The sequence below is a fragment of the Podarcis vaucheri genome, assembly GCF_965113315.1.
Source record: "Podarcis vaucheri genome assembly, chromosome: 11".
NCBI classification, from domain to species: Eukaryota; Metazoa; Chordata; class Lepidosauria; order Squamata; family Lacertidae; genus Podarcis; species Podarcis vaucheri.
The window spans coordinates 30941227-30962692 of NC_138749.1; the positions used below are offsets into that span (position 1 = coordinate 30941227).

The following is a 21466-nucleotide window of genomic DNA, read 5'->3' on the forward strand; positions in this document are numbered from 1 at the left end:
TGAACAGAGGGACACAACCTAGAGGTTTTTGCCACATGTACACAAATCAGGAAGATGCTGCAACCCAATCAGCACACCTGAGGCAGGCTCTGCACCACCTCAAATCACAATTGCAGAGTTAGGTATGCACATTACATCATACTGTAGAAAAAATGCCTAAGAGAAAATAAGTTAATAACAGCCAATGAGAGGGGCGGGGGGAACATAACATCACAGGCAAGCATGCAGTTGTGCCCATTCTTCATTCTTCCAAGATTCCCACTCACTTCAGTGGGTGTATGGGGCCACAATAACTCTAGGATGAGATCTTTAACTAGGGTCGGTTATAATTTATACTGCATTTGTTGAGAATGCTTCCTTTTTCCTCTTCATAAGAGCTCATTATATTCATTGTTTGCTCTTTATACAGAACAAAGGGGCCACTTATTTATTAAAATAAAAACACCCATGTCAACATTAGCTGGCAACTCGGTGCTGTTTTCCCTAATGCTTCCTATCCCAGCCTTTAACCAAATTAGTTTGGTGGGCTGTCCTTGTTCTGCATGTAAGTAATCTGACACTTTAACTTGTCCAATGAGCCCTTCCTCAGTCTCTAAGGTTCTGTTCTTGCATCTATTTTGGCTCTTGCATTCATGAGGCTTCTGCACTGTTTACAATGCTAAATCAGGGTTGCCCAACTGGTGGTGTACAACGAATAGTGGACCATATGCTTCTTTTCATTCTGCTCTGTCTGCCTGTGTCCTTTTAGCCTTCCACTTGCAAGCATGGCCTGAGGCCCAGGAAGCTGAATGGGAAGCATAGAGGCTCACACAATAGACTTGTGTCAGAGCAATGAAATTCCACTAGGGCTAGATGCTGAACTTCACCCCAAGCTCCCACACTGAAGCCAGGAACAGGCTAACGGGATAGGTCTTTGTGGATTTAGAATGCAGAATAACTTCAAAATGGGGAAAACCAACCGCAAAGGCACCCCTTTGAGTTAAGCACCCCACTATCAGTCTTTCCTGGCAGAAGTGTACCATATCAACTTAGACATGAGACAGTTACCATTGGTCATTGCTGATTCATGTATTAGATTTGCAGGATTTTGGTGGTTAATACTGCAAACATAACAACAATCTCAAAAGCAAGGTGCAATGTAACATATTCCTTTGTTTAGTTTTGACTGCAGATATGTACTGTGCTTTCCTAGGTACAGCAATATTTAAATGTCCATGTCTCCCAGCTATGTTATGGGGCAGTTCCTCAATTATTATAAGAAAATATAGGTATCAATAGTAAAACTGCACACGAATTTCCCTCCCAATTATATAGCTTAGTAATCAAAGCTTCTATGATAAATAAGGAGGTTTTGCAAGCTGACCTTGTAACCCGTGTGACAGGCATGTGATAATATTAACAGTAACAGTGACGTTACATACACAATACATGGGAAATGAAAGGGCAAATTTTATTCTTATCCATGCACACCGTTCAACACTCTCTCTTTGGCACTGTGCCACTGCCTTTTCAACTATATTGTATTATGCCATTGTAAAGCAAGCCAGATAAAAGCTGCAGTCAAATAAGGTTAAGTCTAGCATATGGGTCTTTTCATGTGTATTCCATGGACATAATACAAATCATCAATCAAATCTGGTTTTCCAACCAAACAGAACCTACTCTCAACTTTTATGAAAGAAAACTGCATATCAAAATGAACATCCAGAAAGTTAACATAACACAAATTAATTGTTTTACATTACAGGCATACCCGCAATTTATCCAAGGTATGAGTGTATTCATTTCTATATTGCGTCCATTCCAGCCATGTATTCTGCAATACCAACAAGGAATCACAGTTTACACCTGGTTTCATCGCCATATCCCCCACTCAGGAAACTGGGGAACACACTGTTGGTTTACAGACTCCTGTCTTGAAAGGCCTTTGGTCAGACTGTTCCTTTCAGGGTGACTTTAAGCTAGCTAGAGCAGTGGTTCCCAATTAGATAAGTACTGCAAACCCCTTGCTTTTCAAAAACCAAGCCAGTGGACTGCTACTTTTGAAAAAATTGATATCTCTGTGGTAGTGTTTGTTAAGTGAGTGGTGCCACAGACACCCTGGTTGGGTTACATGGGTTACCCCCTTGGGGTCCACAGACCACCAATTGGGAAGTAGTGACCTAGAAACTATTGCAAATTTCAGGACAGAAGTATAGCAACCCAAGTCCCCTTGATCAATAAGTTTCCAGGCACCTGCAAAGTACATTTTCATCAAAACTATAAGAGATCCAGTGAAAAGTTACAACAAAACAAGGCAGCAGTTCGGAGCTGGCGGTGAGAAAAAGTAAAAAAGTAAAAACATAAATAATCATTTTGGAAAGCTGGAGGCTTCCCCATTTCAAAGAACTGTTTCTCATCAAACAGTTCCTTGGGAAAATAAAACCAGCCACTTCTTATTATAGAGGGCTGGAGACACTGCAAGGCAATGTGCAGCCAGGCAAGGCTCTAGTAGCTAGACGTTGCTTTGCATCATTTCTCAAGCCTGTAGCCAAAATATACAATTCAAGTGATAATATCAGCTCTAAAACCAGTCTGTTTAACCCATTACACAAATCTTTCTATTCTTTCTTGCACCTGAATCCTTTCCCCTGCCCAACACAATTGAAAACCAAACAAATATTTCTCCTGACAGAAGTGACTAAGATTTCCCTGGATGATTGTAGCTCATTCATTTCCAGGAAGGAAGCTGAAAACTCTGGATGTGTCTTGGAGGGAAGACAAGACATCACAGCAGGCTGACAGCTCCCAGTTGTTCCAGGCTTAAATCTTTCCTTCAGACTGTGTTGACAGGCTGTACCCATCCAGTAACACATTTTTAATCTGGACATTTAATCTGGACCCACAGATTCTACAGGCACCCAACCTGCTACTGAGACGGTGCTGTTTGTTGTTGGCTGCCTTTCCTCATTGCTCACAGCAAACAGGTCGTCTGAATGGTTTGCTATGAGAACAGGCTATAAGTTTACATGCCAGCACTAAGTCCTATTATTTTGAAAGGTTTATGTTGGTAGTCAAAACGGCAGAAGTGCATCTGGTGAGAGGTTTAGGGGCAACCTAATGCCCAGTCTCCTTTTACAGGCCCTGCACAAACCTCCTGAAGCGGTCCCATTCTTCCATTATACCCCTTCCTCCCTTCTGGGTCAATTATCCCCCATTTATCTTGGCTTTTAAAACTGTTTCAAAGAAATTGGGAGTAGTGTTTTATTAGAGAGAGAAAATAAAAATAAAACCCTTTTTCCTGTCAGTATGGCTTGGGGAAAGGGGGAATTTCTCCCTACACATGCATGTGTCTCTGTGCATAGCACACCGAAGTCAGAAAGGAATTCATTCCACTTGCTTTCTAGGATAGCAGCTGCACTGCTCTGCCCAGGGGCAGCCCATGCATTAGGCAAGATAAGAGCCATTGCAGATCTGACCTCCTCCGCACACCCGCCAATGTGCTGTTGCCAGCCCCACCCATGGCACCAACACAGCCCCACTGCACTCACTGCTATACCCTTGGTGGTGGTGGTGCTATTGAATTGTGGCAGCAGCATAGGCACGGGTCATGGTACAGTCGCAGTGGCATGACTGGAAGCAGCAGGGGTTCAATGATGAGGACAGGGAGTGAGGCACCAGGATCTGCCAAGGGGTGCTGGGGGAGGAAGGGGGTGTCGGGGCATTTTGCCTACAACAGCAAAGCATCTTGGGTTGGCCCTGGGCCTGTCATATGAAAAAGATCATCTGTATACTTATTTGAGAGTAATCCCATCAAGCCCAATGGAACTTACTTATGGAAAATCATAGAGTCATAGAATTGGTAAAGTTAGAAGGGACCCTGAGGATCATCTGGTCCAACCCCCTGCAGCTGCCCCATATGGGAACCAAACCTGAAACCTTGGCATTATCAGCACCATGCTCTAACCAACTGAGCTTTCCAGGTAGACCTGGATAAAACTGCCTAAAATGGGGGTTCTGAGCTGGTAGCCATGTTGAAAATTGAAGGAGGGCAGCCTATGTTCCAGATTAGTTAATTCATCGCAAGCTGGGTTCTACCCATCATTGGCTCTGGCCCCACTCACTACCAGCATATAACCCTGATAAGATTATCCCAGATATATGGCTCATGATAGAAAAACAGCTGGCCACCCCTGTTTAGGATGACACGTTTGCCAAGAACAAGGGCGGGGGATAACAATCCACTATAAGCAGCATGGCCTTTTATAAAGATAAACATTTGAAAGATGAAAGCCTTTATTTACACGAAAGGGGCGACGTAGAGTATATATTATCCACGCTTCCTCACACCCTCTATTTATTTGAGCCAACTCACATTCTTTTTTCCAGTTTCTGAGTGCAGAAGTAATGCTGATTAGAACATCAAAGTATTTGTGCCAAAATAATTACTTTTGAGCAGCTAGTAATTAAACCTAAGAAAACATGTCAACAGCCTTGTCTCGTTGGAGCCATTAATTTAGTACTAATCCGCGATGAACAACAGAAGTTGGCACTCAGATCTCATAGCTATGAACTTAGCAGATGCTCTTCGCCAGGCTCCTTCCATGGACCTGAATCTAAATTGGCCACCAGCATCATATGTTGCCTCTGAGTCATGAAGGATGCAACTGCCATGTATGTGGTCTTCCTAGATCATACGAACCCAGGCAGCTAACCACAAAACAGCAGATCTGGAGGCTGGTATGTCACATATATACCTGAGGCCATCTTCAATCTGCTCTTAATCCCCCGTCCCAAGAATTTTTATAAGAGTGCTTTAACACTGGGAAGATTTCCACTGATGTGCCTGGCTTAGTTGGCCCATGTCTGAATAATCCACAGCAACTGCAAATCACATTTACTACTATTTCTGCCACTCTCGTTTCCTATTTTGCACTTCACAGTCCTACATTATACCTATAAACTGTAACTGGGAGTGGTGGACCAGAAATTGTAGTTATTCTATGATTTTTCACATGCATGGTTCTAATGTTGCAATACAGTTCTCTGCTCAAAAAATGCACCCAAACATATATTTTAGGATAAAATGCATACATATAATGCATATTGGGGCGCGGGGGAGAGAGACTAACGACCTTCTTTAAAACAACAGCTTGGTGCCGAAACAAGAACAAATGGATGAACATATTCAAACCTGACACAGACCAGAAATGACCCATCTGTCCATATGCTAGAGAACGTGGGGTAGTGCTTAGCAGAAAGGGGAGAAGAGTGCAGCTGGAGGTCAGGGATTTTGCAGGGGAGAGAAATAAAAAGATAGGCAACAGAGACAGCATATAGGGAGATTCTTCCACCATTCACTGATGTCGGCGGGCATTGTGTGCATAGAAGCTGCAGTATCTGGTTTCTTATTTAACGAAGCATGGTGGAAGTAAGCCAGATTTCAAAACTTGGACTAAAAACTTGTTGTTATTACATTAGAACAATTAAACTACAACAGAATGGGTATGGAGAAACTGGAAGAGCCCCACAGAACCCAACGATAAACACACTCGGCAATGATTTGCCGGCAGCGTGCTTTAAGAAGAAATCATTATGCTGCATTAGTGAAAAACAGGAAGTCAATCGAATTTCTGGCAGAAAATTAAATAAGAGGCAGCATTTCCTACTTACATTTTTAGTTAGAGTCTATAATTAATTTTAGCATGCATTAAAACTCAGCAAAAATCTAATTTTGAAATATTATAAATTCCTATCAAGCATGAATCAACATCCTAGCATAGAGGAAACAGCAAATGCTTATCTACTTGAATAGCAAGCAGTTGCAGCCACCCAAATAATCTTAATGTAGAGCCAGCTGACATTGCTACAGTCCACAGTAACTACTTTGCAGCAAAGTTACTGAAGTATGACGATTAAGTAAGATTAGTTGTGCTTAAGCGTGTGGGGCCTAATGAAGAACACTTATATGCTACAAGGACAGATGTGGGGAACCTTTGGCCCTCCAGATGTTGCTGAACTACACATCCCACCTTGGGCTGATAAGAGCTGCAGCAACATCTGGAGGACAAAAGGTTGCCCTGCCCAGCCTCCTCCACCACAACCACAGATACCACCGTGTGACCACCGTCTCTCCATGGGACTCCAATGACAACAAGTTCAGACAGCCACTTTTCTTAAAGCAGAAATAGTTCGCTACATTTATCGACTTCTGAAATGAATAAGGCATTTTCTAAACATGAGGAAAAATTAAGCAGTGTTTTCTATTATTTTTATTTTTAAAAACCCAGCATTCTAATACCTTTTAACACTTTTATTTAATTTTTACCCTTATCATACTCAGATAGCTCCGTCAGCAGAGCCTGGGACTCAGAGTCATGGTTTCAAGCCCCATGTTGAGCAAAAGATTTCTACATTGCAAGTGTTGGTCTAGATGACCCCCAAGTCATCTTGGGTCCCTTCCAAGTCTACAACTCTGTGATTCCACGCAACATTCATAACTGAGGAAAAGAAATCACACAATCTAGTACGCTCACCTTCCATTTGCATCTACTCTCTGCGGCAAACGTTCCTTACAATGAATAACAAATGGCCTCTTCCTAGAAGCAGTGAGGATTTTAAAGGTTATAGCTAATACTTTAAATTGGGCCTGGAAACAGACTAGGAACCAGTGCCCAACTATTCCCTTTGTACTTTGGATGGAGAACTCAGCAGGAACAAAAGTCATGGTTGTATTATTACTGTTCCTTTACATTGTTTAACAAAACAATGGGTGTGCATTTCATAGAAGGGCAGGGGTGTGTCCTACTCGCTAGGTCCATCCAACCATGACACCATAACTTTCCTGGCCTGCCCATCAATAGGTGTCCCATTTTAATCCTATTCAATGTCCCATGACCAAAATAAAACCAAGCAGTATCCTCACTGTCTCCATGACAGGATTGCCTGGCCCTGAGCGGGACTCAGAGGGTAAAAGGGACGCCATGCTCTCCTTTCAAGGGAACTTGTTGCTATTTTGCTGGCGTGGTGCCTGAAACGAAGACAAACACACACCCAGAGTCCATTGTAGTCTACCATGCCACTGTACATAAAAATATTGGCTTCAAATGACTTTCCATAACAGAGGCACAGCATATGCAGAAGGAGGCAGAGCCTCTTGGTTCAGTAAGCTTCAAAAAATATTATGGACTTCAATAAGTGCCCCAGGGGTGAGGAACCATTTTGAGCCCAATAGTGGGTCAACATTTTGGGGGGTAGGAGAATAGATGCCAATGATGCATGGATCAAGAGACAAAATTGAGTGAAGGAACACAAGTGACACTTACTTTTTCAGAGGTTGCTACACATACTTTGACAAACCTAGACAGCATCTTAAAAAGCAGAGACAACACCTTGCTGACAAAGGTCCGTATAGTTAAAGCTATGGTTTTCCCACTAGTGATGTATGGAAGTGAGAGCTGGACCATAAAGAAGGCTGATCACCAAAGAATTGATGCTTTTGAATTCTGGTGTTGCAGGAGACTCTTGATAGTCCCATTGACTGCAAGAAGATCAAACCTATCCATTCTTAAGGAAATCAGCCCTGAGTGCTCACTGGAAGTACACATCATGAAGATGAGGCTCCAATACTTTGGCCACCTCATGAGAAGAGAAGACTCCCTGGAAAAGACCCTGATGTTGGGAAAGATGGAGGGCACAAGGAGAAGGGGACGACAGAGGACGAGATGGTTGGACAGTGTTCTCGAAGCTACCAGCATGAGTTTGACCAAACTGCGGGAGGAAGTGGAAGACAGGAGTGCCTGGTGTGTGACCATGGGGTCACGAAGAGTCGGACACGACTAAACAACTAAACAACAACACACATACTTTCACATGCCGATCGGGCATCACCATGGTACAAAAGAGGCATTATCACAGGCCACAAAATACCCTAGCCAGGCAAAAGCACTCGAGGATGTTGGTGAGGCATGTGGCCTGGGGCAGGCTCAAGGGCCGGAAAGACAGGCCTGGGGGGGGGGGGGTTGGTTTTTTTCCCCTGTAGGCTTGTTAGTTGACCTAATCTTTGAACACTCCCACTCACACAGGGGGGGAAAACTCCACCAACACTGCTTTTCATGAAAAACATGCCAGTCTAGTTTTACAGAGCTTCCATTGAAAACCTTAAGGGCTTTCCCGCACATAAGGAGTCAAAGCATGCCCCACCAATCACTTTTCTCTTTCCCCACTTGACAGGCCCACAAATCCCCACAAATACAGATACTTCAGGGCCTATAATCCAGCCGTGTGCCTAGATTAGGAACAGAGCAGTTTCGCTGCATGTGGTTATGCAGGAGATCTCTGCCTGTCCCTTGTACTAGATTTGTGCAACAGAAAGAGCAGACCGCCTCCATAAGGACATAAGCAGAGCCTGCAGGATCAGACAGTGGCCCAACTAGTCCAGAAGCCTATTCTCACAGTGGCCAGCCTGATGCCTGTAGGAAGCCTGCAAGCAAAACCTAGGCACAATAGCACTCTCTCCCCTCCTGTGGCTTCCAGCAACTGGGACAGTATTCAGAAAATGGAGAGGGGGACAGAGAAAGGCAAGATAAAAGGTTTCACGAATAAGGACACATTTTACAGGCTGGGGACTAGGAAGAGCAGATTTGGCACTGATGGTGTTTGGCAGATGCCAAGAGCACTCCTGTGGTGGCATGCCACTGCAAGGAAAGGGTTTGACTCATATCACCACCTAGATTTTGCCTTAAGACTTCTGCCAGAGAGCCTCCGCTGGAGCAAAATTGACAAAGGGCTTACCCAGGCTTTCCTTGGGAGCCTTGTCAGTTTCATCTCTCACCACAATATTATACAGCACAAGGAACACACCACTTCCAAATGATTTAAAAACCAATTTAAAAGTGAGTGTTGCAACATGCCATGGCAAGGCAGGGAGTTGGGGGGGGGGGGAACTGTGCCATTCGTAACTAGTCACATCACACCCAATAAGGGTTTAGTGAAACTTGCGTAACTATGCTCCATATAGCAATTTCAACAGAATTGAGTGGTCTACCTAGGGAGAAACATCCCATTTAACCTGGAACCAGACAAACTTGACCTCATGTTTATTACAAAAGGCACAGGATCCAAAGACTCCTGTGAGCACCCGAGTGCTGTCACAAACTCACAAAAGTTTGTGCTTCTCTTTTTCCATCCACAGCTACTCAAACTGCATTAGGTGTCACTCCAGATAGTCCTCAAATCTGAAAGCGACTTTTGGGGCAGCATAGAGAGCTGGAAACTTCAGAACTTTAGATTAATCTCACTTTGATTCAACCCATGTTCTGTTAGATGTTGCCTGTTAGAAGCGTAACTCAAAAAAAAGAAGAAGAAGAAGAAGAAAGAAACACACTTCAAATGTTTTAAATTCTACTTCCTCTAAAGTAAACAAAAAAATAACCCCAAACTTATTTACATAAGTATAAGCCTTTAATTATATTCCATGCCTTTGTTGTAACATGATTCAATGTGAATCATATCCAATAAGGTTAAAACAACCAGTGTGGAAGATCTTTGGGGGTAGTGTTGTAGTAAATAAGCTGCTAGCTAGCCAAAATTCCTGTACTACAACATTCCCTTGGCTATTTCAAAGACAATAAAGGTCTCCTTTTGTTTGTGTAATCACAATTTTTGAATAAAAACACTTCAGCTGCTTGGAATCAAGGTGGAGACATTTTATTACCAACATCTTCATTCTGTTTGGAAGCTCAAAGTTTTCATCAGTTGTTGACAAGCATTATTCATAAACTGAATAAAATCCACCAAGGAAACAAAGGGTGGTTGTTGCTTTTTTTAAAAAAGGAGAGAGACTAAATTACAGTGGTAATTATAAAGGCTTTGTAATACACAACTAAATTTCCTTATCTGAATGATAATGTTCACATAGTAGCAGAAACAAAAAAGACAGTCAGTTTATAGCCTTCAATTTCATTTCTAAATGTTGATTCACACTTCAGCAATGCTGGTATGGGAGAGGAATTATATGTCATTTGTCCAACCACAAGGAAACAGCTACCCCGCCGCTATGATCAGCCAACCTCTCCAGTGTTAGCTGACGATAGTTCCTCATTAGCTAGAAGATGTTTCTTTGATGAACATTTCTGATTAGCTGCTATGATGCACACACCACACATTTAAAGCACATCCTCTTCGCCCAAGAAACCTGAGTAATGTAGTTTACCTTTCACTGAGCTACAATTCCCAACACCCTTGACAAGCCACCATTCCCAGGATTCAGAGGGGAGAGCGTTGCTCTAAATGTAGGCTGTGTACATGGGCTATGACACATCCCACATGACGAGCTTTGTGGGGGGGGGGTGTTAGAGAAATAACAAATTGGGCGTTACAGAATGCAACCAGCAAAGCAGAAAACTGTGTTTGGTAAGTAGCTGGCAGCTCAGGACAGGTGTGGAAAACCTTTGACCTTCCAGATGCTGCTGAACTCTTATCCTCCCTGGCCATGGTCCATGCTTGCTAGGGCTGATTGGAACTGCAAATTAGCATCTCCAACGATCTGACCTTACAACAAAACAAAACCCTGAAGTGGCTGTCCCTGAAGCTCTTACTGTTTGAGGAAGTAGCCATACGAAACAGTATGACTCTGACATAACTCAGGAAGTTATATATCAAGCCTTATATCAAGCCAGACCATGGACCCATTTAGCTCAGTATTATCAACACTGGCAGCAGCTCTCCAGGGATCCCAGAGGGAATCACCAGGAAACTCAACCCTCTGGCTATGCCAGAGATTGAGCATGGGACCTACTCACACAAAGCATGTGCTGAACCCCTGAGCTATGGCACGTATTATAGAGAAACAGGCACCAAGTGGGAGAAAGAGATGAGAACCACTTACCCTCTCCAGAACTATTCCCAACAGTGCTCCAAGCAGGTGGAAAATCTCCATGAGCCATAGCTAGCATGACATCATGATCCAGGGACTGAAAATCCTTCTCCGTTAAACCAAACCTGCTGAGAAGTGTCTGGTGACTGGAGGGAGTGAGGCAATCAGTTTGGCTCATCAGAAAACATGCTAACTCATAAGCTGTGTCCTGCTTGAAAGTGACAGATGCAAAGCCCAGAGTCACAAGTACACCTTCTTTTGTGTACATGACCGCAGAGACAGAAACATTTTCCTGTTCTCCATGAGCTGGGGAAAAAAAGTACAAGAAATATTAGCCATTAAACACTCAATGGTTTCAGGAGATAGACAAACAGATTCATTCCTACACGCTGTCTTAAATAATGGAAAGTTAGACTTATCATGAACTTCTAAGCAGGAGAACAGGCAAGAAAGTTTTGACCCATCCTCTGGTTGAAAGCAGGGCCAACAAGTCTGATGTCCTTCCTGAAAAGAAGGTTCTTCCCATACTTAGGACATGACCTCGGCCATACAAACAACAACAACAACCACCACCACTCAGGGACCTAGATCCCCAAGGACCTTGTTGTTCTTGTTTCCCTCTAGGCCAATAGAGAGAATAATGGGTGGTAGACCTCTTCATGGACCAGAATGCCAATGTGTGTGTGGGGGGGTGGACTGCTCAAGTCACACAAGGCAGCTACAACTGAGGTGACAAAGGTTCCAGAGTCTCCCCAAATGGCAAGCTTTTACTAGTGTGACAGGGATCTCTCCTGCAAGCCACAATTCCTTAACATCCTCCCTTTCCTGGGTCTATAACCAGACAGCTGCAGAAGTTGCAGAATCCTTGAAAAAGAGGTCCCAGGGCAGAACATCATACAGGAAAGCCTTAACCCAGGGACAGGAGACTTGTAGCCCACCTACTAGTGCTGGAATACAACTCCCCTCATCTTTGGCCTTGCTGGCTGGGGCTGATGGGAATTGGGATCCACAACACCCAGAAGGACATCCCTGGGTTAGTCCATTCTCCAGTCAGAGGTGGAACAAGAAATTATAATGTCCCTTCTGTGGAAGTGGCTTCTCCCATATCCAGTTTTGTTTTGTTTGTTTGATTTTTTTGTCTTAGCCTTCAATGAGAACAGAGACTCTTTGTTGTTCTCAAACAGTGCTTAAAAGTGAAGTCAGTATTTTTATTTATTTTTATTTTGTTCATAAGGTTTTTGTCTCTCCTCCCCACCCAGTTTCTAACATTTCTAGCTAGCTGGAAAAGGGAGGTTTTCTGGATTTTTTACTGGGACCCAGATACAGAGGGCTCACTGCTGCAAGGTTCATGAAGGCCTCCTTGCTCATTCATTCTATAATTTTGTTTTCATACTGAGCAAGCACAAAACTTTGTACTCAGCACAAAGTCCCATCTTTTCATTTTTAAAAAAACACAAGAAATGAATAAATCAAGTTTCTATCCTTTAAGACTATAACAATATGCTTTAGAGTATGAAGCCAATGCTTAGGGCAATGAGAGGCAGTGGAGAGAGCAAGCGGAACAGATTTTTCAGTGGTTTCAGGAACTGGGTCCTCAATGCCTCAATGCTTTCTTTTCTCCCAAAGATTAGCAGAAGCAGCATAGATTTTATAAGATTTGTAAACCCATTAACTGAGTTTGCAAAATGCATGCTACTCACATGACAGTTTGCATGAAGCAAACTAAGTAAAGAGCAAGAAACTTCAAAACAAAACAAAACAAAACAAAAATTCCTTCCAGTAGCACCTTAAAGGCAAAGGACCCCTGACCACTAGGTCCAGTCGTGACGGACTCTGGGGTTGCGGTGCTCATCTCGCTTTATTGGCCGAGGGAGCCTTAGAGACCAACTAAGTTTGTTATTGGTATGAGCTTTCGTGTGCATGCACACTTCTTCAGATACATGCACACAAAAGCTCATACCAACAGCAAACTTAGTTGGTCTCTAAGGTGCTACTGGAAGGAACATTTTTTAAAAATTTTGTTTCAACTACGGCAGACCAACACGGCTACCTACCTGTAAAAAGAAACTTCAGTTGCCTTGGCACAGTTTTTTCCCTCCTTTGAAATCAACGCGTATTAAGCCATGATTAAGAGAATTCTGTCAGGTATTTTGATTTCATGGATTAAAGCAGGCTATAGAAATATGTCTTGCTACAGGTGTGAGCAGTGCTTTCTTTTCTGGGGGGGATACAGGGGTACGCATACCCCAAAACATTTGTGAATCTAAGTTTGGCCTCATTGAGGGGCAGTATTTCAATATGAATAGGAAAATGAGAGTATCCCTAAACATTTTTTTTAGAAAAAAAGCACTGGGTGTGAGTGTGTAACCAAGACGCATGCAGAGCACACAAAAAGTTGCAGTAGCAATGAGGATGCTTCACATAAAAACAAAAGCACCTTCCTCTTCATTGCTCAGCAGCAATTGCTGAAGAGCAAGCCAACCTGCTCCAGGCAATAGAAGGCTGTCTAGCCATCCAGATCAGAACTCTGCCTGCTTCTCAGCTCACCACCATTGCATGAGGCAAGTGAGGGCAGAGGAGCCTTTCCTATGATTGCTTCAGCCAGAAGTACAAGAGAGGACAACTGAAGCCAAAAACATTATTTGTGGCAGTTCTGCAGAGCTATTATATCCTAAGCAACATGTATCACATACAAAGCCTACCTCTGAGTTGTTGTGAGGATACAGAGATGAGCCACGCATTCCCTTGGAGGGATGATAAGATCAGTATTCATAGTAATAAATCATATACTAGAAGCAGTACTTATTATCAGTATTATTAATAACAACAGCAACCAGATTTGCCTGTTTGCCATACATTAACTGAGTGAAGTGGAGTTTGCCACAGTGACTTTGCTATGTGAGGAGAAGCCACAGCACCTCCTTTTGTGGCAGCCCCCTCACTGCCTTAAGGCTTCTGCCATGATAAACATTAAAACTTCAGAATTCACTGGCTATCCCTTGCAAGAATAAAAACACCGAGAAGACAGTCAGAATGAGTAGTGTAACTACAAGACTCACCTGGAACAACAGATTCAAGGGACTTATCAGTAACGTGCTTGGCTAAAACCACATGTCTCTGGACTGAGCCACTGTAAACAAAGTAGAATTCAGCATCCTCCAGGAGATTTTTGTCAAATGTTCCATATATAGTGCTCTGTCCCTAGAAAATGAATGCAACTTTGTTGAGCTGTATCATAGAGTAGAGGTCTGCCTTTCTTTCAAACCTACATCATGAAAATTATTCTTATGAAAAGTGTGGTATAAATATTTAAGTAAACACATAAATAAATAAATAACCTATCAGTTCAAAGAAAAGGTAACATGTGTGAGGCGGCAATAATCTACTTTGAACTTCCACTGATATAATCGGAAAACTCAAAACACTTGCATAAATCTTTCCTATTGAAATCAATGGGATTTCAGATAGATTATGCCCCTCATAGGTAAACAATTTTTAATTCAGTTCAAACCAATTCCTACCGCTGTAGTTCAAAGCAGAGGTCTTTTTTTAAAAAAAAATTAAACACATATAAACAAGTAAAAGCAATATGTTGGCTCACCTAGTACAATACCTTCAGCATATACATTTATATATAAAACATATTAGATTTATTCCAAATGATTTGATTAAATCCTAAACATTTTGTTGATAAAACTTGTGTTCGATGCTTTTATATTGACACTTCTAAATTTATGCTAGTTCTAACAGAGATCAACCCACACATCTTCTAAGCAACTGAAATTAACAAGTCAAGACAAGCCCTTCATGCAACAACAATAAAGCACAGTAAAAAGATTTATTTTAAAAAAGAAGTCAGAATACAACATCTGGTATATTTTAGGGAGGAAATTTAGATGGAACTGTGTTTCCTTAAGGCTTAAGGAAAGAACTGCTTGCTTCACAAAGAGTTCCTGGTTGCTACAGTTACTTTTAATAAACCTCAGACAGAATTGTCCTGAAGTGACTGAAGCAGCTTGGTCAGGAAAACAAACTGCGTAAAGAGTTGACAAGGCGTTCACTGTTAAAAATAACATTTTAGCACATCCATCCCAAGACAGTTCTCCTGGGTAAGGGAAGGGGAATTTGTGGCTCTTCCATTGTTCTTGGGGCACAATGCCCACCACCCCTGACCATTAGCCAAGCAGGCTAAGGCTGATGGGAGTTGGAGTGGCAACATCTAGAGGGTTGCAGGTTGCCCATGTGTGCTGTAGGTCAATGAACCAGAAAAGAGCTTTCATGAGAAATGTATGGCAAAACACTAGCTTGCATCTCAATCCAACAAGATGCTACAGCAACACAATGAACTGAATGCACTGGTATTGCTATTGTGGCATCATGCCTGAGGCATAGGAAATAGATCCATCTTGCGATACACCCCAAATCTATAGTGAAATTTCTACTAGGGTCAACCAAAAAGTCACAAGCTATCAAGGAGAATGTTGAGCAAAATGAGGGAGAGGAAGGGAAAGAGCAAAAGTTGGCGTGATGCTAAAGTAGTCTTAACATGGGAGGAGTTGGGTAGACTTAATCAGATTAGCCTCTGCTAGGTGATACCAAATTCTGGGCTGCACTGCCAGCTGCTGGAATAAACAATCTTGGTAGATCCCTCCATTTGGGGAGAATATTAAGCTTTGCAGGATCCATTTCCACCATTAATTAGAACTTATCATGTTGGATGTGTATCTGTACTACGTAATTGTGTTTTGAACATCCATGAAGTCCAAACCAACTCCTCAGGTCTCCTGATAACATCTGGTTAAAAATGCAACACATCACGTCACTGCATCCAGGGTTTCCAGGCCTCTTCCATGAAAACAGCATATCAAATAAATTGAAGCAACAAAAAAAACCTGTGAAGATGTCACATCTTGCTACCTTTAAAAGTTTACTAAAGAGATACAGGTGAGCAGCAGCCACAGATTCCTTGCAATATGTAGTTTGGGCCTGAGGCCATTGGGTAAAGTCATCAAAAACATGTGCAAAGTGCCACACCAAGGCAACATTCAGTTATAACTGCAGTTTTTATCCAAACTTGGTCATGCAATCTCATTTTCTATCTGTGTATGATTAGGGAATAGGATGCAAGTGCACTAATGGATAATGAATCAGACCCAACTCAGGAAATGATGACTATAAACTAGTGCAGAGGATACCAATAATGTAAGCCTTTCCCAGCACATATCTCAGATATGCATAACTAGAGTGATTCTTCATGCACACCATACCTGGATGTTAATCTGTGGAGGAGTGCTTTTTCACCATGGAAATTCAAAATATTCTGTGTGAGTGTGCACACGTGTGCGTACAATTTGTGCAACTTAGCTTTCCCACACCAGTTTGCTGTTTCTTTGCAAGCCAAGTGGCTACAGCTTTGGCACTATTTTTGCTTGAAAAACAGCTTTTTTCAACTTTCTAGTAAGATCAGGCAGCTGATTAGATTTGTCTATGTAACAGCATCATAAAACACAAGCAAAGCTAATTCAGAGGCATCGGATACAATCACAAGCCATGGTAAACCATAGTTACTATTTTCTGTTTACACCTTTCTTGACTGTTGATACAGTTTTCTTTTTGGGTTCTGGCTACTACAGTTGCTGAAATTCTATATCCTAAGTATGACTATCTGATTTTTGTTTTTGTTTTTAAAGGGTTATATGTATATTCTGAATCACTTTGAGATTCATAAACAAAAAGCAGTATGCAAGTTTTTAAAATAAACAAGTAGTGCCACTCTGAACACTACAGGACGCTTTGCCCAACGCTTCCTCAAACCTATAGTCAACCCTGGGCACCTCACAAATAAATTTAGGCAATACATTTCCCAAATGTCATCCCACAGTGGTACATGGTTAACTGGCATATGTAACTCAACTGCAGTTCTTTTTTTTTTCTTTTCTTTTTTGCTAGTAAGTGCTCACAGGATAAACACCAAAGCACCACACAATCATTTCAAATATTAACACCCCCCAAAAAAACCCCACATGTGCAGGAAATTATAAAACAACGGGACAAAAATTAAGTAGCATTTTATATCAAAATTCCTACAAGTATCTCATGAATGCTGGCATCTGGCACCCAAACAGTAGTAATAAAAGACTTTCATAATTAGAATGTATGTGTTTGTTCCTGGCCTGGAGGAGACACCTAACTCCATTTGTGTCAGTCTGACACACCCTTGCACCTGGAATTAGCTTTTCCCTACATCTCCTTCATATCTGTGTTTATACACAGGAAAAGGCTTACGGGTGAGCAGAGCACATCCTGCCACTTTACGTAAGAGTACTGTAATTCTACTTCATGTACAGTGATACATCCCAACCTCATGCGCTCCAGATTTTTTGGACTACAACTCCCATCAGCCCCAGCAATAGTGGTCATTGTTCAGGGATGAAAGAAACTACAGACCAACGCTTCAGGCTGAGAGAGGCTGATCTAAATCATATTCAACTCCCTGTTCTTGCCATACCTGTTTTAACACCACCTGCACCTCCTGAGGTTGTTCTGTATTCCCCTCAGGACTTCTCTGGGCCAAAAGAAAGACTCCTACAAGTAACCATCCAAAGTAGCACCTTCTCTCACGGGAACCTGCCCATTTCCAGTCCTTCTGCCCATGGCAGCCAGGTGGGTAATGAACCTTCTTGGTTGTGGTACCTTTTCTGCAGGAAATTCTACCCAGGGAGGCTCACCTGGCAATAACCCTCAGTGGCTTTTAAGGAACAGGAGACAACTATTTTATCTATTCTAGGCCAATAATCTAGCCCAGTATTGTCCACTCTGACTGGCAGCACCTCTTAGGGGGTCTCAGGCATTAAGAGCTACCTAATCTAACCCTTTTAACTGGAAATGCCAGGAACTGAACCTAGGACCTTGGCTAGCTTTTTCTGAAAAGGGGGCAGTAGGCCAAATAAATTTGGGAACCGCTGGACTATATGATCTTCCGAGTCCCTTCCAATTCTACAATTTTATGATTCTATTATTCTGTTGTGTCTCAAGAGGTCCATTTAGATCTCTCTGGGTATACAAACCCAAATTCAACTGTGGGGAACCCCACCAGTTCAAACTTTAAAAGGAAAGGAAAGGAAAAGTGGGTTCAGTATAGTCAGCCCTGTTGTTGTTGATGTTAACTGAGTAAGTATACAGCCTACCCAAATTCCCAGGATGGCTTACACATTTCAAAACCAGAATAATCTATAAGAACACCATGTACCTACAGGACCGTCTCTCCTGGCATGCCCCGCGGAGGACCTTAAGGTCCACAAATGACAACATTTTGGAAGCCCCAAGTCACAAGGTAGTTAGGTTGGTCTCAACCAGGGCCAGGGCCTTTTCAGTACTGGCCCCGACTTGGTGGAACACTCTGTCACAAGAGACTAGGGCCCTGCGGGACTTGACATCTTTCCGCAGGGCCTGCAAAACAGAGCTGTTCCGCCTGGCCTTTGGTTTGGACTCAGTCTGACCCTTATGTTTCCCTCCCCTTACGGTTTTGACTTTTAAAATGAGGCTGCATTTTAAATTGCATTTTAACCTGTATTTTAAATTGGGGTTTTTTTCTTCTTTTTGTTTTTTCCCCCCTATTATATTTTTACTGAAATTTTATTGGTGTTAGCTGCCCTGAGCCCGGCTCTGGCTGGGGAGGGCAGGGTATAGATAAAAATTATTATTATTATTATTATTAAATAAAAACCTTCCAGCCAAGGAAAAACAGAGCAAATCAGATTAAAAGACCAGAGAAAACAAAAAGGGTTTTGCCTGCGGCTGAACCACACTGAAGTAGGCACCAGACGAGCTTCCCTATGAAAAGCATCCCACAACTGGGGCACCACCACTAAGAAGGCCCTTTCCCTGGTAAAGCACACCACCATGACCACATGTCTCAAAGAGCAAAACCCCGCATGGTCCAGTTTCTTTCTTTTGCTTATGATGAGATGTTGAAGCTCCGAAAGGAACAAAAAATAAATAGCAGCAGCAGGAAGTAATAAGGCAGAGAGCACTCCTTCTCCCTCCTCCTGCTTCTGCTTGGTCTGATCAGTGCTTGCCCTTTCTCCCTGCTTTCTCCAGCTTCACACTTTGTCTTGATCTTATCTTCACCAAGTCTCCAACTGTCTCATCTGGCATCTGCTTAATATGTGACCACCTGGTTTTCATTCAGCTTGGCTACAAAGACTGGACTGGAACTGAATTGTGTACACTGGGTTTCTGATGCAACTTTACTTTTGAGATCATAACAGAGTCCCAAGCCAGATCTTGATACATCACACCTCTGTTATAATTAAATTATAATTAAATCTGAGCTCCAGGCAAAGTAATTTCAAAGGCTGAGTTTAATTGAGAACACTCTTTGAAAGTGATATGTCTTAAGAAGCCTATTGACATCTTCCTGCTTGGAAAAAAATCACATAGTCACAGAGATTGCTGTCGCAAGGTCTTCCCAGGTCTAGAATAAAAAGTTTGCAATGCCTAGCCAGATGAAGACACAGAGAGTTTGCCTTGGCCAAACGTATTACCTGGAATTTCAAAACCAGCCAGGGGCAAAAGTGGCCTTCCAAGTTTTAGGCTTAACAGCAGATGGGCAAAATCTTTCAGTATTCAATACTGTCATATTTGCCTGACACGTTTAAAAGCTAATACCTACCCCTTTTGCTCAACCGAGGGCTGTGTGCTCTGCCAGATCAAAATTTAGCAAACATTACTATAGAACTGCAGTGTCTTCTCTATGGATCTCTGTTGCTATAGAATAAAGGACATTTCCTTCAAATTAGGGCTATGCAGGATTAGCAAATAAAACACACACTATGGCTTTAGCTTATAGTTACCTATAGTTACCTAAGCTGCTATGGTAAGACATTATTTGTGTTGAACTAGGACTTAGGAGACAGCTTCAAATACACACGCAACCATTAATGTGAGCAGCCTTGAGCAAGTCACTATCTCATTGCCTAACCCTCCTCACAGGGTTGTTGTGTTGACAAATGCAAGGTGGTTACAAACACTACCGTGAGCTCCTGGGAGAAAATGCAGAATACAAACAGAACAGGACCAGACTATCTAAAAGACACCATACTTCTGTATGAGCCTGGCCAGGTTTTAAGATCTTTGGAGGAGACTCTTCTATTTGTCCTAACAACTTATAGCAGGAATCCAGAATAGGGCCTTCTCAGTGGTTGCTCCCAGGCTCTAGAATTTTGTGCTAACTGGTGCCTGGATAGCCCTATCTCCAAAGCCCTTTTGCCAGCATGACGTTGTTACTGAAATACACCTTTTGCCCATAAGCTGATTTGTAAACATGTTGCTTTTGTAAACTGGTTGCTTTTATTGCCTTTAGTGATACTTTAAAAATAATTAGCTGTTGTGATTGTGTGCATGCGGTACATATGTAGACTAATCAATGAACAATTTAATAAGCCCAGTGGTTGCTATGAGCAAGAATAGAAAAACCTGAACCATCAAAGACGTGAAATAAAAGAAGGAAGGAGTGGAAGTTTAGTAACCCAAATCGAGTAGCAACCGTGCAGCCTGTAAATATCACGGAGAAGAAAGAATAAAACAAAGAGAAGAATTAAAACCAAAATGCATCTAATTTACAATTGTGAGTCAATACATGGGAAGATTAGAACATTTGCTGATGTTTTGTTTAAGGAAAGTCACATGACTACTTGTATGAATAGAGTGAAATTTGATACAGCAAACCTAAGCAGGTATTGAAACAACCATGACCTAAATGGGGTGGTGATGAAGAAAACACTACCAAGCCAAGCCTAGAGAGTCACAAAGAGAAGGCAAAACCATTCAGTGCTTTAACTGCCACAACACTTAACACCTAATCCCATTCAGCACAAACTTTCATAGGGAAGAGTACACTTATCATTCAGATATGGAGAGCTGCATGTCCCCATTTTATTTATTTATTACATCAATACCCCACCTTTCTTCGAAGGAGCTCAAGATGGCATACATGGCTTCCTTTTTATCTTCACAACAACCCTGTGAGGTAGGTTAGCCAAGAGACCATGACTATCTCACATCCCAAGAGGTCACCCAGTGAGCTTCATGTCTGACTCAGTATTTGTACCCTGGTCTCCCAGGTCATGGGGAACGTGGGTGGCGCTGTGGGTTAAACCACAGAGCCTAGGGCTTGCCGATCAGAAGGTCGGCGGTTCAAATCCCTGCAACGGGGTGAGCTCCCATCGCTCTGTCCCAGCTCCTGCCAACCTAGCAGTTCGAAAGCACGTCAAAGTGCAAGTAGATAAATAGGTACTGCTCCGGTGGGAAGGTAAACGGCATTTCCGTGCACTGCTCTGGTTCGCCAGAAGCGGCTTAGTCATGCTGGCCACATGACCTGGAAGCTGTACACCGGCTCCCTTGGCCAATAAAGCGAGATGAGCGCCGCAACCTCAGAGTCGGTCACGACTGGACCTAATGGTCAGGGGTCCCTTTACCTTTACCTCCCAGGTCACAGTCTGACACTCTTACCACTACACACTGAGCTCTTATATATCTTATGAAGCATATTGAACAGTTGAATATAGTAATAATCTGGTATTGACATGTGACACTTGCCAAAAAGGGTGG

At 42.5% G+C, this 21466-nt stretch overlaps 1 protein-coding gene across 5 annotated transcripts in view; it reads right to left on the minus strand.

Moving 5' to 3' along the window:
- Positions 1-21466, minus strand: part of ARHGEF28 (Rho guanine nucleotide exchange factor 28) — a 130424-nt gene that overhangs the window by 88428 nt on the left and 20530 nt on the right. For all 5 annotated transcript variants that reach the window (XM_082191863.1, XM_082191861.1, XM_082191859.1 and 2 more), the window contains exons 3-4: positions 13915-14056; positions 10868-11161 (exon numbers count right to left, since the gene is read on the minus strand). In XM_082191863.1, the coding sequence (XP_082047989.1) occupies positions 10868-11161; positions 13915-14056 (436 nt within the window). The remainder of the gene's footprint in view (positions 1-10867; positions 11162-13914; positions 14057-21466) is intronic.